Source organism: Gigantopelta aegis, chromosome 13 (genome assembly GCF_016097555.1).
Source record: "Gigantopelta aegis isolate Gae_Host chromosome 13, Gae_host_genome, whole genome shotgun sequence".
NCBI classification, from domain to species: Eukaryota; Metazoa; Mollusca; class Gastropoda; order Neomphalida; family Peltospiridae; genus Gigantopelta; species Gigantopelta aegis.
In genome coordinates, this window is record NC_054711.1 from 22,671,825 (window position 1) to 22,687,355 (window position 15,531).

The 15,531-nt window shown below is 35.2% G+C and overlaps 1 protein-coding gene across 3 annotated transcripts in view; it reads right to left on the minus strand.

The window, feature by feature from the left end:
- LOC121387333 (collagen alpha-1(I) chain-like) overlaps positions 1 to 15,531 on the minus strand; it is a 199,799-nt gene that overhangs the window by 15,060 nt on the left and 169,208 nt on the right. For 2 of the 3 annotated variants that reach the window (XM_041518378.1, XM_041518377.1), the window contains exons 21-24: positions 14,088 to 14,231; positions 12,482 to 12,709; positions 11,450 to 11,581; positions 9,375 to 9,413 (exon numbers count right to left, since the gene is read on the minus strand). In XM_041518378.1, the coding sequence (XP_041374312.1) occupies positions 9,375 to 9,413; positions 11,450 to 11,581; positions 12,482 to 12,709; positions 14,088 to 14,231 (543 nt within the window). Of the gene's footprint in view, positions 1 to 3,008; positions 3,207 to 9,374; positions 9,414 to 11,449; positions 11,582 to 12,481; positions 12,710 to 14,087; positions 14,232 to 15,531 lie in introns of all 3 variants that reach the window. The other variant, XM_041518376.1, reaches the window with a different exon arrangement.

Here is a 15,531-nt window from a genome sequence, read left to right on the forward strand (position 1 = left end):
CTTTAAAGAAACTCCCAACCAAAAAAAAATAAATGATTTAAAAAAAAAAAAAAATTATACACATATTTTTAGCAGTTTCAATTTAAATGTGAATTTTGTCATTAAATATAAATACTCTTTAAAGAAACTCCCAACCAAAAAAAATAAAATGATTTTTTTTTAAATGTTTTCTTATACATGTGTACACATATTTTTAGCAGTTTTATTTTATTATGATTACTTTTTGTGTGACAAGAACCACACCTGATATTCTAGTTTCTGAAACAAAATTTATAAACATTATCTTTCATTTAAAAACTAAGAAGCCTTACCTGAACGCACTGTTCTTATAACAAACAGAATTATAATTTATAGTTACCTATAATTTATAGTTACCACAAAAAGTGTATCAGAAAACAGAATTATAATTTATAGTCACCATAAAAAGTGTATATCAGAAACCAGAATTATAATTTATAGTCACCACAAAAAGCGTATCAGAAAACAGAATTATAATTTATAGTCACCGCAAAAAGCGTATCAGAAAACAGAATTAAAATTTATAGTCACCACAAAAAGTGTATCAGAAAACAGAATTATAATTTATAGTTAACCATACCACAAAAAGCAAAAAAGCTTTAAGTTACTATACTTGGGTGGAAAAAAAGCTTACAAATCCAATTACAAATCACTGTATATCTGTTTATTTGAATAGACAAATATACAAAAACACCATACATTTTTTTTCAGATTTGACATTGCACAGTCTGAAACTGTCACAGAGATATAAAGAATTTTATTTAATTAGGAATACTTCCAGTTATAAAATCTATTTACTTGTGTCATTGTGTATTTGTTGAGAAAAATGTGCAGATATTCCATTACTTTCGGCTTTCATAATAGTCAATCTTTAAGTTGCCATAAGTTGCCTCGCCTGTTACAAGAGAAATTCAAAATGGAAAATATTCCTACATATATTTTAGAATCTCTTCTAAATTGTGTCTTTGTTTATTTGTCTCAGAAATGTTCAGAAATGTTGAGTCAAACAGTTTGTTAATGTGTTATCAATAAAATTATTGTATTATTATTGCACAATTAATCTTATTGTTTTAACATACATTAATTATGCATTAGTGATTATTTGTTAAACAATAAATTTAGTTTAAGCATTATAATGTTATTTCACAAAATCATAATTATTAACCAATCTTGATTCAGATCTAAATAACACTCCCCAGTTGTGTAAGTCATCAAATACTATTAGTTGTTATCAATGAATCTAAAAATGTATCTGCTTGTATTTTAAAGAATTATTACAGTGGACAACCATGTTTATAAACAGCATTCTTTTGTAATAAATAGGATATTAAATGTTCTATTGACCGGCCTCGGTGGAGTCTTTGTTAAGCCATTGGACATAAGGCTGGTAGGTACAGGGTTCGCAGCCCAGTACCAGCTCCCAGGACCCAGAGTGAGTTTTAACGACTCAACGCCACCGAGGCCAGCGTAAAATTATCAGATATTGGCAAAGTTGAAAGCTTTTGTGATATATATAACCACCTATAGCCCGTCCCACGGGGAACACCTTTTTTCATACTTTGGAATTTAATACAAGTTATTTATTTCTAACCAGATTGTTTTCTAAATTGCACACAAAAATAGGTGGGTTTTTGTTTTTTTTGTTGTTGGTTTTTACACACAAAAATAGATGGGTTTTATTGTTTGTTTTGGGTTTGTTTTTGGGTTTTTTAATTTCCTAAACACTTTTACTTTTCAGCTTACATCAAGCGAAACTGAAATTATTTACAAAAAAACACTAAAAAATTGTTTGTTTGTTTGTTTGTTTTTTGTTTTGTTTTTAATTTCCAACACTTTTACTTTTCTGCTTACATCAAAGCAAACTGAAATTATTTACAAAAAACCCCAACATCTTCATAGGAGGGTGGGACGGACTATAGCCTATAGCTACAGAATGTGCTTAAGATACCGTATTATGATACACCAAAGGATGTGCTATGTGCTGTGCTGTCTTAAAATATAACCATAAAATGGCCCTTACAATAATCACTAAATGACACTGATCTTTATAATATACAGAAATACTCTTTTTAATATTTGATCAGTATTATATAACTATTATACGTGTGAAACAGGTTAATAATATGTTAGTTTGCTTTAAACGAAAAATGGAATGTGTTATATGTATTAATATGGTTTATGAATTACAAATGTTTGTAAAACATACATAGACGACCACACAACTTAATGTTAAACACTGCCAGTTGGTTACTGGTTAGTCGTTACAAAGGATCCATTATAAAAATAAAAATTTCTATTTCTAAATATCTCATACAAAAAAAGAGAATTAATTGTTTGCTGGTTTACACATAATATTGTCGTTTTCATCAAATTTAATAATAATTTTTTTTGTTTATGTAATTTACGGTTTATTTTTATTTTTTTGTTTATGTCAAAATACTCAACATTTTCACACCATACTCGATCCATAATAAATTCATTAGTTTTAAAGAGTACCTAACCAATAAATGTAATATAATAATTTTATACATTGTAGTAGGCTTTTTTTAATCTCATTTTTTTTACTTCCTCTAATTTAGCAGACTGACTACACTATAGTAAAATAAAAATGTATACTACTGCTTTACCTACTACTATGAACTGTGTGAATTACTTCAAAAAACCAACTATATATACTTGTAGATTGTCAGTTGACCATTCTTGTACTGTAACTTTCATTTACAATATTTCTTTTCACAGTCAAACTTATAATTTTGTCATCAAGTTAAAAATTATCTATATTTTAACATCCCATACAAAATAACCAATCCTATTTTGTGTACCTGCATGTACATATTTCAAACATTTGCTTTAAACCATTAGAATGTTTTAAAGTTTTTTTTGTTTTTAAAAAGCAGGCCAATAACAGAAGCAAGTTATGGTGAAAAACTTGCACATTTATGAAAAAAACAGAAGCCACGACCGAAAGCGAAAACTTTATTTAATTGTACCCTCGGGTGATGGTTTCTTGGGCGTGGCGTCGCATACACCCTGGGGGCGTAAGTTCGGTGGTTCCTGGAATTTCGTGGATTTCTTGTTCGATAATAGCTTGAGGGACGAGTTGGATATGCATGCAGGGGACGAGTTCGATAATTTCTTGGTGACTCGGTCCGATATCGGTACGGATATCGTCTACGGTGATATTGGCCCTACAAATCATAACAACGTGGCAAACAATAGTTACAGGTGATATTGGCCCTACAAATCATAACAATGTGGCAAAAATAGTTACAGTTGATATTGGCCCTACAAATCATAAGAACGTGGCAAACAATAGTCACAGTATCAGTATAAAATAACAATATGAAAAATGGTAATGTTTGTAAATGATCCTGGTGAAATGGAAAACAAAAAAAAATAAAAAATAATAGGGGGTGTTTTCCATGCATATTATTGAACAGTTTAAAAAATATATTGACCATGTATATGACATTATATATTAATAATATTAAACTTTCTTAATACACTGATAATATGTATAAAGAAAAATATATTATTTTGAATAATATAGTTAATTTTAGTCAGTTGTTATAGTTTAACAGCTTCTTATTTATCATAGTTATAATACTCTATATTAATTATTTAACAGTATATATTAATGGCAACATTTTAATGATTATCATATGATTAGTATATTAATATACTGTTTAATATTTAGTTAACAGTATATTAATATAATTATTATTATATTATTTATTTAACAGTACATTAATGTTACACAGACATTTTATTGTATCAGAATATTAATCTCTTATTTACTGGTGAATTAATTCAACCTGTTGTCCTCAACAACAAGCATTTATATTAGACAATAGGGAATTAATGTGTTATTGTTTGAACATAATACATAGTATTATAAATAGAATATTAATACATTGTATGTAATTTTACTATTCATTTATTAGTGTATTAATTATTATACTCCATGGACAAATACATGTAACTATTATAATATATTGTAGTTTATTTACAGTATGTTAATATGTTATCACACTTTTTTATTCATTAGTGTATTAATATTATTATAATATAGAATTAATTATTTATTCAAATGCATATTAATAAAGTGTCATACTATTATGTAGTTTATTTGTAGAGTATTATTATCACACATTTATATTTATTAGTATGTTATCACAAAAGAATGTATTATTTATTCATTGATATATTATTAAGTTACATTGTTATATTAACATATTGTATGAATGTGAGATGGCTAGTGGTTATTCACACGGTCATTACTACAAAATGATACACTCAAATGAAATTGGAATGCAAATCTCTACTTGGGATTCAAAAATAAATAAAACAAAGTTGAAAACAAACAGGAAAATCCCCACTATACTAATTACTGTCGAATTATTAAATACCTTCTCAAAACAATGTTTTTTTGGGGGGGGTTTTCATATGCATGGATTTTCTATATATGCATGGCATAACTGTACACACCAGAATTAGTCAAAAAGTAAAAAAACTCAAACACTCCACCCTGATAGTTCCCAATTCAAAATTTCAGGGCTCGAACTTAATGACGGCTCTGACAGCCATTGCTGTTATTAAGATATAAATTGCCACAGATAGAGCATCACCGATGGTAAAGCTCCTCAACAATGGTGAAAGGTATACACCTGGTGTACATTATCTGCCAATATTTAACATTTGCACATTTGAAATATGTCTACATACAGCAAAATAACCTTTCAGTCATTTTATTTGCTGCAAATGTCACTTTTGTTAAAAATTGCCAAAGACAGGCTCAAAATTGCTGTCGGTGGGCTGTTTCACATATGGCCATTCTTTTAAACATTGCTGTGGGAGACAAATTCTTTAGTGTGTGTGTGTATGTGTGTGTGTGTGTGTGTGTGTGTGTGTGTGTATGTATGTATGTATGTATGTATGTATATATGTATGTGTGGATTGTAGTAACTGATACAATGAAAGTATAACTGATTTTTGTTTGGTGTATGAACATACACTTGTAACTGTATATGCATCAGAATTTTATATATTTTATATACATATATATATATATATATATATATATATATATATATATATATATATATATATATATATATACCCTGTACACACACACCATACATAAATCAAATTTTTTTTTTTTTTTTTTACACTATTGTTTTTTTTTAATCAATTTTCTCTCCATTTTAATTTAAATTTTGTGTTCTATTTTAGTGTGAATACTGGGAACTGCTACTACCTACATGTACATGTATACATCGTACTATGATAATCAGCCGAGCAGGTAATACATCCACTAGTGAAGGAGACTAAACTGAATAGTCTCGGTCATCCAGGCCTTTCAAAACAAGAGTCTGAGAACACTATATATACATATAAAACATTGCATCAACAGGGCTTCTAGATTATGGTAGCGGCCCACTCCCATGGCTAGTGATATTCAGTGTTGGGCTAGTAAATATCTACTATTGCCATGCCAGACAGGGCTTCTAGATTATGGTAGCGGCCCACTCCCATGGCTAGTGATATTCAGTGTTGGGCTAGTAAATAACTACTATTGCCATGCCAGACAGGGCTTCTAGATTATGGTAGCCCAACTCCCATGGCTAGTGATATTCAGTGTTGGGCTAGTAAATATCTACTATTGCCATGCCAGACAGGGCTTCTAGATTATGGTAGCGGCCCACTCCCATGGCTAGTGATATTCAGTGTTAGGCTAGTAAATATCTACTATTGCCATGCCAGACAGGGCTTCTAGATTATGGTAGCGGCCCACTCCCATGGCTAGTGATATTCAGTGTTAGGCTAGTAAATATCTACTATTGCCATGCCAGACAGGGCTTCTAGATTATGGTAGCGGCCCACTCCCATGGCTAGTGATATTCAGTGTTGGGATAGTAAATAACTACTATTGCCATGCCAGACAGGGCTTCTAGATTATGGTAGCCCCACTCCCATGGCTAGTGATATTCAATGTTGGGCTAGTAAATAACTACTATTGCCATGCCAGACAGGGCTTCTAGATTATGGTAGCGGCCCACTCCCATGGCTAGTGATATTCAATGTTGGGCTAGTAAATAACTACTTTAGCCATGCCCAATGGCTAGTGAAAACAAAAATTGGTCAAATGCTGCATTTAAGTCTTATTTTTTAAATATGAATATCCTTCCTCCTCACCTCCACCCACAAATCTAAGAGTTTTTAAAGCTCTATCTTCCTCTTTAGGTGACATATCTGATTATTACTATGAGTAAAATTGTATTTACTTAAAAGTACAGCTATTGAATTTTCAATCATGGCTAGTAAAAAAATTTAATCACTGATCCCATGCATGGCTAGCGGATTTTTATAAACAATCTAGAAGCCCTGAACAATAAATAAAGCATGTAATCTCCCTCCCGCCCTGGAGTTGGTCACTGGCGATGTCAGAGGCCAAACCCGGGATGGGCATGCCTGAACCATAAGTGGATAGGGGCACGTTAAAAGAGTACCCGCACCCGTACCCATGTAAATCGTTTTGGCTGGTGTAGTAGACTTTCTTGTGTGAAGCAATTTGTGATGTCAGATATTGTGCACAAGATAGATATTTACAGACGGAACGGACAGCAAAAAGGCACATGGATCAAACCCTGAAAAGGGCATGCCATTTGTGACAGATAAAAGTTAAAGTTGGTTTTGTTTAATGACACCCCTAGAGCACATTGATTTATTAATCATCGGCTATTGAATGACAAACATTTTGGTCATTCTGACATACATGTAGTCTCAGAGGGGGAACCGGCTACATTTTTTCATTAGTAGCAAGGGGTATTTTATATAAACCACATCCCACAGACAGGATAGCATATACCACAGCCTTGGATATACCAGTCGTGGTGCACTGCCTGGAGTGAGAAATAAGTTTGTTTGGGTTTTTTTAACAACACCACTAGAGCACATTGATTTATTAATCATTGACTATTGGATGTCACACATATGGTCATTTTGACACAGTCATAGAGCGGAAACCGGCTACATTTTTCCATTAGTAGAAAGGGATCTTCCATATGCACTATATCCCACCGACAGGATACCACAGCCTTTGATATACCAGTCATGGTGCACTGGCTGGAACGAGAGATAGCTCAATGGGCCACCAACAGGGATCGATCCTTGACAGACCACGCATCAAGCGAGCGCTTTACCACTGGAATACGTTCCGGCCCAAGTTGAAATGAAATGATTGAGAATGATTACATGCTTTTGTACTGCATGTCTCCAGAACTGTTTTTTATTTGTATGTTATTAGTTATAGCCTTGATGACACAGATCCTTTTTCCCTCGCTGAGATTCGAATCGACTGAGACCGCTGACATGTTTTTGTATTGTATATTTTCAGACTCTTTGTTTTGACAACAGTCTCGGATGACCGAGCCTATTAACTGCATTAAATGCAAGGACTGAATTTAAGCACAATAATGAACTGAATGTCAAACATATCTATAGTGATTCAAAATGCGAAAAAAAGATTATAACTGAAGAAAAACTAAATAATAATGCTACAGAAGAACAAAAATAAATATTACAAAGTGATATGATTGGATTGGATAGATGAAAGAAAGGAATGATGGATGGAAGAACAAAAAGATGGATGGATGGATGGATGGATGGACGGACGGATGGACGGACGGACGGACGGACGACGAACGAACGGATGGATGGATGGATGGATGGATGGATGGATGGATGGATGGACGGACAGATGGATGAAAACCAATACATATACGAAAGAAAGAAATTGAATACAACTGAAATAAAATACATATAACAAAAGCTAAAAAAAATCTTTTCAATTTAGAAAACAGATTTTCAAAATATACATTAAACACATACAACAATAACATTTTAACTTTTCGATGACACAATTCTAACCCATATTTACCCCCACCATCCCTAAAATCTTATATTCTTTATAATTCATACAAGTTTACTGTTAAAAAGAACATGTCATTAAAATATATGTCCCAGAAGAACGTAAATCCCTAAAATGTTAAGATTTAAAGGCATACATGTATAAATAACAACATCATAACAATAATAGATATTTATCCTATAACCTACCCATAATAGCCATGTCATAAACCCATTTGATATTTACCATTATTAACCTGGTTAATATAAGTTGTAGAAGCATCACGAGGGGTATATGGCTTTTTATGTACCCTCTGTGTGTTCTTTTACCCCGAGCCGAAGGCGAGGGGGTAAAAGAACACACAGAGGGTACATAAAAAGCCATATACCCCGAGAGATGCTTCTACAATGAATTTATCTTGCCAACATGTTAAACCATATAGCCAAATAATCAAAATAACGCCAGACAATAATTGTTAACAATTTATTAACGGAGCCGTACCACGCGGAGGTGAACGAAACCACTTGCCAGTGACGAAAAATAGTTCCATCGATAAACGAGTTTTTAACTTCAAATGTTTTAATACGAAATTGTCTGAAACAGATATTAATAAAAAAAAATAAAAAACACTTTTTTTTATATCAGAAATGTATGTAGTAAAAAAAAAAATATATTAAAAAAACAAAAACAAAAAACAACTGTTGCTAATCGCGCATTAATACAATAACACCACGACCGTAATTAGGTGGCCGAGTTCAACATTGCAGCTTTTAAAAGTATTGAAATAGTGTATTTTATAGTAAAAATAAAATTAATTATGTATACTTGATTGATTATCAATGTTATTTATAATCTAATTATTGCTTTAGCATTAACTGGGGCGGCTGGAAACTGTTGGAAATTACAGACGGGGTATAAGAGAATTTGGCTCCGCCCACAGGGGGATAAGGGATTTGTCCAACGGCAAACAACCAATGAGATTAAAGAATTTTACATGAAGGCGAGATAATAATGTTTTGCTCTCGATGGGTAATCTTTTTACAGCCAACCAGACTTGGCTACCCCTGAGTGTAACGTTTTGATGAGATTTACTTGCAGTATGTGACAACTATATTTGTGCTAATCGCGATGACATCATATTATCAGTGAGACGACTTCAGAACTTTGATTTACTAAATATCAAATTAAAATGTTATTTTAGAAGTGTTATAGGATAAATAAAATTCGCTACTCATGTTTTTTAATATGTAAAATATCAACCTCGTCTAGTTAATCGGTATTTGTCTCGGTAGAGCCTCGATAAATACCGGTTAACAAAGACTCTGTTGATATTTTCCATATTAAAAAACCCCACTTGTGTCAAATCGTCTATATATTATAGTGTTTGCTAAATGATACAACTTGTATAGCCTAACTGCATGACACAAGTGTGTACAGCATTACTTACGGGTGGTGTCGGGCTGGGCAGTGGAATAAGCTGACCAAGCTGAAATAAAACACAATGAAATGTAGAAATGTAGAAATGTTTTATTTAACGACGCACTCAACACATTTTATTTACGGTTATATGGGGTGGGACATATGGTTATGGACCACACAGATATTGAGGGAGGAAACCCGCTGTCGCCACTTCATGAGCTACTCTTTTCGATTAGCAGCAAGGGATCTTTTAAATGCACCATCCCACAGACAGTATAGTACATACCACAGCCTTTGTTACACCAGTTGTGGTGCACTGGCTGGAAAAACAAAATGAGATCTCTGAAAGTTCCGTCTGGGATTTTCTTTTCTGTCGGCTGTCTGTTATTTCTTTTAAGTTCATCAGGGCATGAAATAAAATAATTATAACCTCAACGGCGTAGCCAGCATGAGGCAGACGAGGAGCTTGCCTCGTCTGCAATTCCCTCACATTTATTTTATTTTTCCCATGACGCTGATATTTATTTCACAGGTCTGAGTTTGCCTCAGCGGTTTTTTCCTCTCTGGCTATGCCCCCCAGCATCCGCGAACTGTTAATCAGCATAGCCATTCACACATAAGTTTGAAGATAATTGGTTTTTATTTATACCCAAATGAACGTAAAACAAATAACAGACAATCCTTATAATTAAATTTCAAACATACTTATTAATAAGAAAACTAAAAGTTCTTCTTCTTTTAAAAATGTATTTGTTCATAACAAGAAATGTGGAATCGGCATGTAGACAAATAATATTATAGAAATATGATAAACCAAAGGAAAATGTTTTTATGCATTTAGAAAAGTTGTAAGTATGAGTACAATATAAACTTATAAACTTGTTTAAAAAAAAAAATTCTTGTAAAACCATTAATCCAATAGTCAGAAGGTTAAAGTTAAAGTTTGTTTTGTTTAACAACACCACTAGAGCATCACCTTGGCTATTCTAACAGCTGCTTTCACCCATGTATAAAAGGAGATTTAACCTATGCAATTTGATATAAAGAAACATTTTTTTAATTACACGGAGTTAGTACTGCTTTAAAACATAATAATATATTTTGATATGAATGTTAAACCTATTCGTTAAGAGTTACATGCTAATTCATCAGTTCCCCTTTGATGCAAACAGACAAAAGCTGAAGGGTATGCCCAAGAAAGTGTGCTTAAACCTTAATCAGACGTAATCATAGGCATACAGGCTTGCTTCTGCTCGAATTAAACGAAAATGCCCGAATCTGGATAACAACATTTATTCATATTACCATTACTACCAAACAGCTATATAGGGTTGCAAATGAATCACTACATATATATACATGAATTACAATTAATTTTGAGTGTAGAACGATGGACATACATGGTAAAAAGGTCTCAGGTTAGCACATTTTGGCCAAATATCTGTATCATTTTTGCCTGAATTTGAGGTTTTGCTCCATCCACCCCCCCCCCCCCCATTTCGTACGCTTATGGAGGTACATGGTGTACGTAGAAAAATAAATTGAATTGACAATCAGTACACATATGTACATGGATTACAATTAATTTTGAGTGTAGAACGATGGAAATACATGGTAAAACAGTGTTCGAGATTAACAATTTGGGGCAGTGTCCCAGTTGGATACTAACATTTCAAAATCTGGTATCCTACCTAACAATTTAGTATCGAACTTACATGAAATTCATAAATAATATTGTAACAAACTTGGACAAGTTACTTAAATGATAACTTTCATAGTTTCGGCGAAAAATAAAAACACAGGATTAAAAAACCAAACAAACAACATTATATGGTATCCCAGTGGGATATACTGGGTTATTGAAGTCTGGTATCCAAAATTAAATTCTGGTATCCCCGGAATATCTGGATACCGTTAATCTCGAACACTGTAAAAAGGTCTCAGGTTAGCACATTTTGTCCAAATATCTGTATCACTTTTGCTCGAATTTGAGCTTTTGCTCCAGCACTACAGGGTTAGTTGCCCACCCCCTGCCCCTGTCTCGTACGCTTATGGATGCAAGTACAAAAAGTAACTTGAAATGATATGTAATTGATCGTATACCATGATGAACCTCCACCCTTCATTGACTCGCAGATAAACAAACTCCTGGTCCACGATGTAGGCGAGCGTCCCGACCGGCAGACTGTAGGAAACGGCCAACAGCTCGTCCATGCTGCGGTACGTGATGGCTGCCTGTAAGGTAAAGAATAGAATAGAATGAATGAATGAAAGAATGAAGCAAGCACTTTACCACTGGGCTACATCCCACCCCTGCACTGGCTGGAACAAGAAACAGCCCACTTATGGGAATCAATCCTAAACAGAAAGAAAGAAAGAAAGAAATGTTTTATTTAACGACTCACTCAACACATTATTTTACGGTTATATGGTATCAGACATACGGTTAAGGACCACACAGATTTTGAGAGGAAACCCGCTGTTCCCACTACATGGGCTACTCTTCCGATTAGCAGCAAGGGATCTTTTATTTGCGCTTCCCACAGGCAGGATAGCACAAACCATGGCCTTTGTAGAACCAGTTATGGATCACTGGTCGGTGCAAGTGGTTTACACCTACCCATTGAGCCTTGCGGAGCACTCACTCAGGGTTTGGAGTCGGTATCTGGATTAAAAATCCCATGCCTCGACTGGGATACGAACCCAGTACCTACCAGCCTGTAGACTGATGGCCTACCACGATGCCACTGAGGCCGGTCAATCCTAAACAGACGGCGCATCAAGTGAGCACTTTACCACTGGGTTACGACGTCCCGCCACTTACCCCGATGAATATTTTTAGAATGTTTCACCAGACAAATCATAAACAGGGTTTCAACCAGAGGGTAAAACAGATATGGCGCCATACCCCAATTTTTTTTTTTTTTTTCAAGTTAACATTTTTACAGAATTAATGACTCTTTATCATTACTGTATGATTTTCTTAACCGTAACCCTAAATGTAACCCATTTTCTTTCTCAGGGAGGCCACCCATACTCTCTGTTGACTGTAGTTGCATTCAATTCCATAGTGCCATACCCAAAAATGTCTTTCTGGCAGAAACACTGATAAAGTATTCTCCAGTGATCACTTACCCCCGATGAACTCCCGAGTGTGATGCCCGATGTGGAGCTGGGCAGGCCTGGTGGGCCGGGGGGTCCTGGTGGCCCACGCCCAGAGAACGAGGCATCCCCTGGGAGGCCAGGGGGGCCCCGTGGGCCCCGCAATCCATGTCCTGGAGGTCCTGGGGGTCCAATTGGCCCCGGTCGTCCCTGGCGACCGGATGGTCCTTCAATGCTGACCCCTGGAGGACCGCGGAGTCCCTGAAAAGAAAGGAATGTTTGTTTGAAAGTTAACTTTACAATAAAGAAAATTACAACCAGGGCCCCGTTCCACAAAGCGATCTTAGCCCTAAGATCACCTTAAGTGCATAGCTACCTTATGTACTAAGGTGATCTTAGTGCTAAGATCGCTTCTTGAAAGGCAAAATATTATATGTAGTCTTAGAACAGGGCCCAGGGGCCTAATTCACAAAGGTCTCTTAGGCTCTGCTAGACAACAAAGCATCCTCTTTACAAGTCTGTTAGCATTGCACTGTGATATCGCAAAGTTGCAAGAGATCAGTGAATTAGGTCCCTGACAAATAATAAAAAGTTTCCCTGACATTACCGTAACACATTTTGGAGGGCAATAAACTATTTTTGTTTTTAAATGTTTTGATAAATTGCATGTAGTCAAATACCAGGAGATGGTATTATGTATGTTTCCATATCCAATCAGAAAAAGAAGTTGGTTTTGTTTAACAACACCAATGGAGCACATTAATTAATCAATCATTGGCTATTTCATATAGAAGAAGTTGGTTTTGTTTGACGACACCACTGGAGCACATTAATTAATTAATCATTGGCTATTTCATATAGAAGAAGTAGTTGGTTTTGTTTAACGACACCACTGGAGCACATTAATTAATTAATCATTGGCTATTTCATATCCAATAAAGGCTTTAAAAAAGTTAAAGTTTGTTTTGTTTAATGTTATCACTAGAGAATGTTGATTTATTAATCATCGGCTATTGGATGTCAAATGTTTGGAAAATTTTATAGATAGTCTTAGAGAGGAAACCCGCTACATTTTAGTAGCAAGGGATCTTTTATGTGCACCATCCCACAAACAGGACAGCACATACCACAGCCTTTGATATACCAGTCATAGTGCAATGGGTGAACGTGAAAAAAATGGAATCAATTGAATGGATCAACTGAGGTGGTTCGATCCTGCGAACACTCAACTGACAAGAGTTTAAATCCCACCCACCGATTAAGGCAAGATGGTGCAAGTAGGTGGTTACAAGTGCCCCTTAACAATGCCAGAAGTAACTACTGAACTCTCTCCATAAGTGATCAGACTAAGCCCACAGCTAAACGCTGATGGGGAACGACAGGTGTGTGGCACAGATAGCCACAAGAGACAAGCAGTTGGAGAGACAAGGACTGGGATTTGGAGGTGGACATCGAAAGAAATTGAAAGATAGGAGAAGTTGACAGATCGGGGCAGAAATGAGATGGAAATCAAAGGAATAAAAGGAATAGGGGCAGTGGGGTGGAAAAAAAAAAAATTAAAGAAGAAAAAAGATGGCGCACGACTATAGAGGCATGGTGCTGCACCATGCTACAACAAGCTATGGAAAACTCTACTCACCCTCTCTCCCTGCAGTCCAGGGGGACCAGGAGGGCCTGGAATGGTGCGGAGGATCCCGGATTCCCCACTCAGAATCCCACCAGGGATTCCTGGAGGTCCTGCTGGACCCATGGGGCCAGTCTTTCCAAGGGGTCCTTCTGGGCCCTGTTAAAAACGAAAACAGAAACAAATGGCTAAGATTTAATTATAGAGGTATTTTACAGTGATAGTAATAAGCAGAAATGTTCACTAGTCCACTGGTCAAGTACATCTGGAAATCTACTTGTCTGCTGACATTTTCACCTGTTCAAATAAATGGTTTGTTTTATTGATTGCTCAAAAGGAAACTGGACAACCATAGAGGTACATTTTGCTTTTCTGAGCTGATTTTCACTTATCGGGACAAACGGACAAGTGCTTATTTCAAACACCGGTTTAATGCAGCTGATTTGGCTATAAAAGAATATCTTGTTTAAAAATTCACATCTCTGTACAAGTATCTTACAAAGAAAAAAAGAAAGATTTTTTTTTAATAAACCCCACAAACATCTCTAAAATTAATTGCATACAAGATGAAATTACATCTATGTACAACTATTTTAGGAAGAAATAAAACAACCGCTTAAAAAATCAAATAGAAAAGCACAAAGATCACATCTCTATAATTAAATGGATACAAGATGAAAAATTATATCACATATTTTATGTTTAAATAAAACAAAAAAACCCAACAAAAACAATGTAATAAAAAGCCAAAAAATCACATCTCATCAAGCCTCAGTGGTGTCATGGTTAAGCCACCGGACATAAGGCTGGTAGGTACAGGGTTCGCAGCCCGGTAGGGGTAAGACCACTACACCCTCTTCTCTCTCACTAGCAACTAACAACTAACCAACAGACAGCCCAGATAGCAGAGGTGTGTGCCCAGGACTGGCCAGGATTTTATATTGGGGTGTGTGTAAAAGTTTGATTGGGGGAGGCATGGTCCCCCACTCCCAATGCCACTGGTGCCCAGGACAGTGGTAATGACCCTTAAATGGATATAAGCATGAAAATAAGTTGAAATAAATTAATAAATAAATAAATAAATATTTCTAGGATTAATTGGACACAACAATGAAAATAAGTTTTGTTTAAATGACACCACTAGAGCACATTGATTTATTAATCATCAGCTATATATTGGATGTCAAACATTCGATAAGTGCGACATATACATGTAGTCTTAGAGAGGCTACATTTGTCCATTAATAGCAAAGGATCTTTTATATGCACCATCCCATAAACAGGATAAAACATACCAGTCATGATGCAATGGCTGGAGTGAGTAATAGTCCAATGAGCCCACTGATAGGGATTGATCCCAAACTGACCATGCATCAAGCGGGCACTTTACCACTGGGCTACGTCTTGCCCTGAATAAATAAATCAACCTCTGTATGATGAATTGGACCCAAGCGATGAA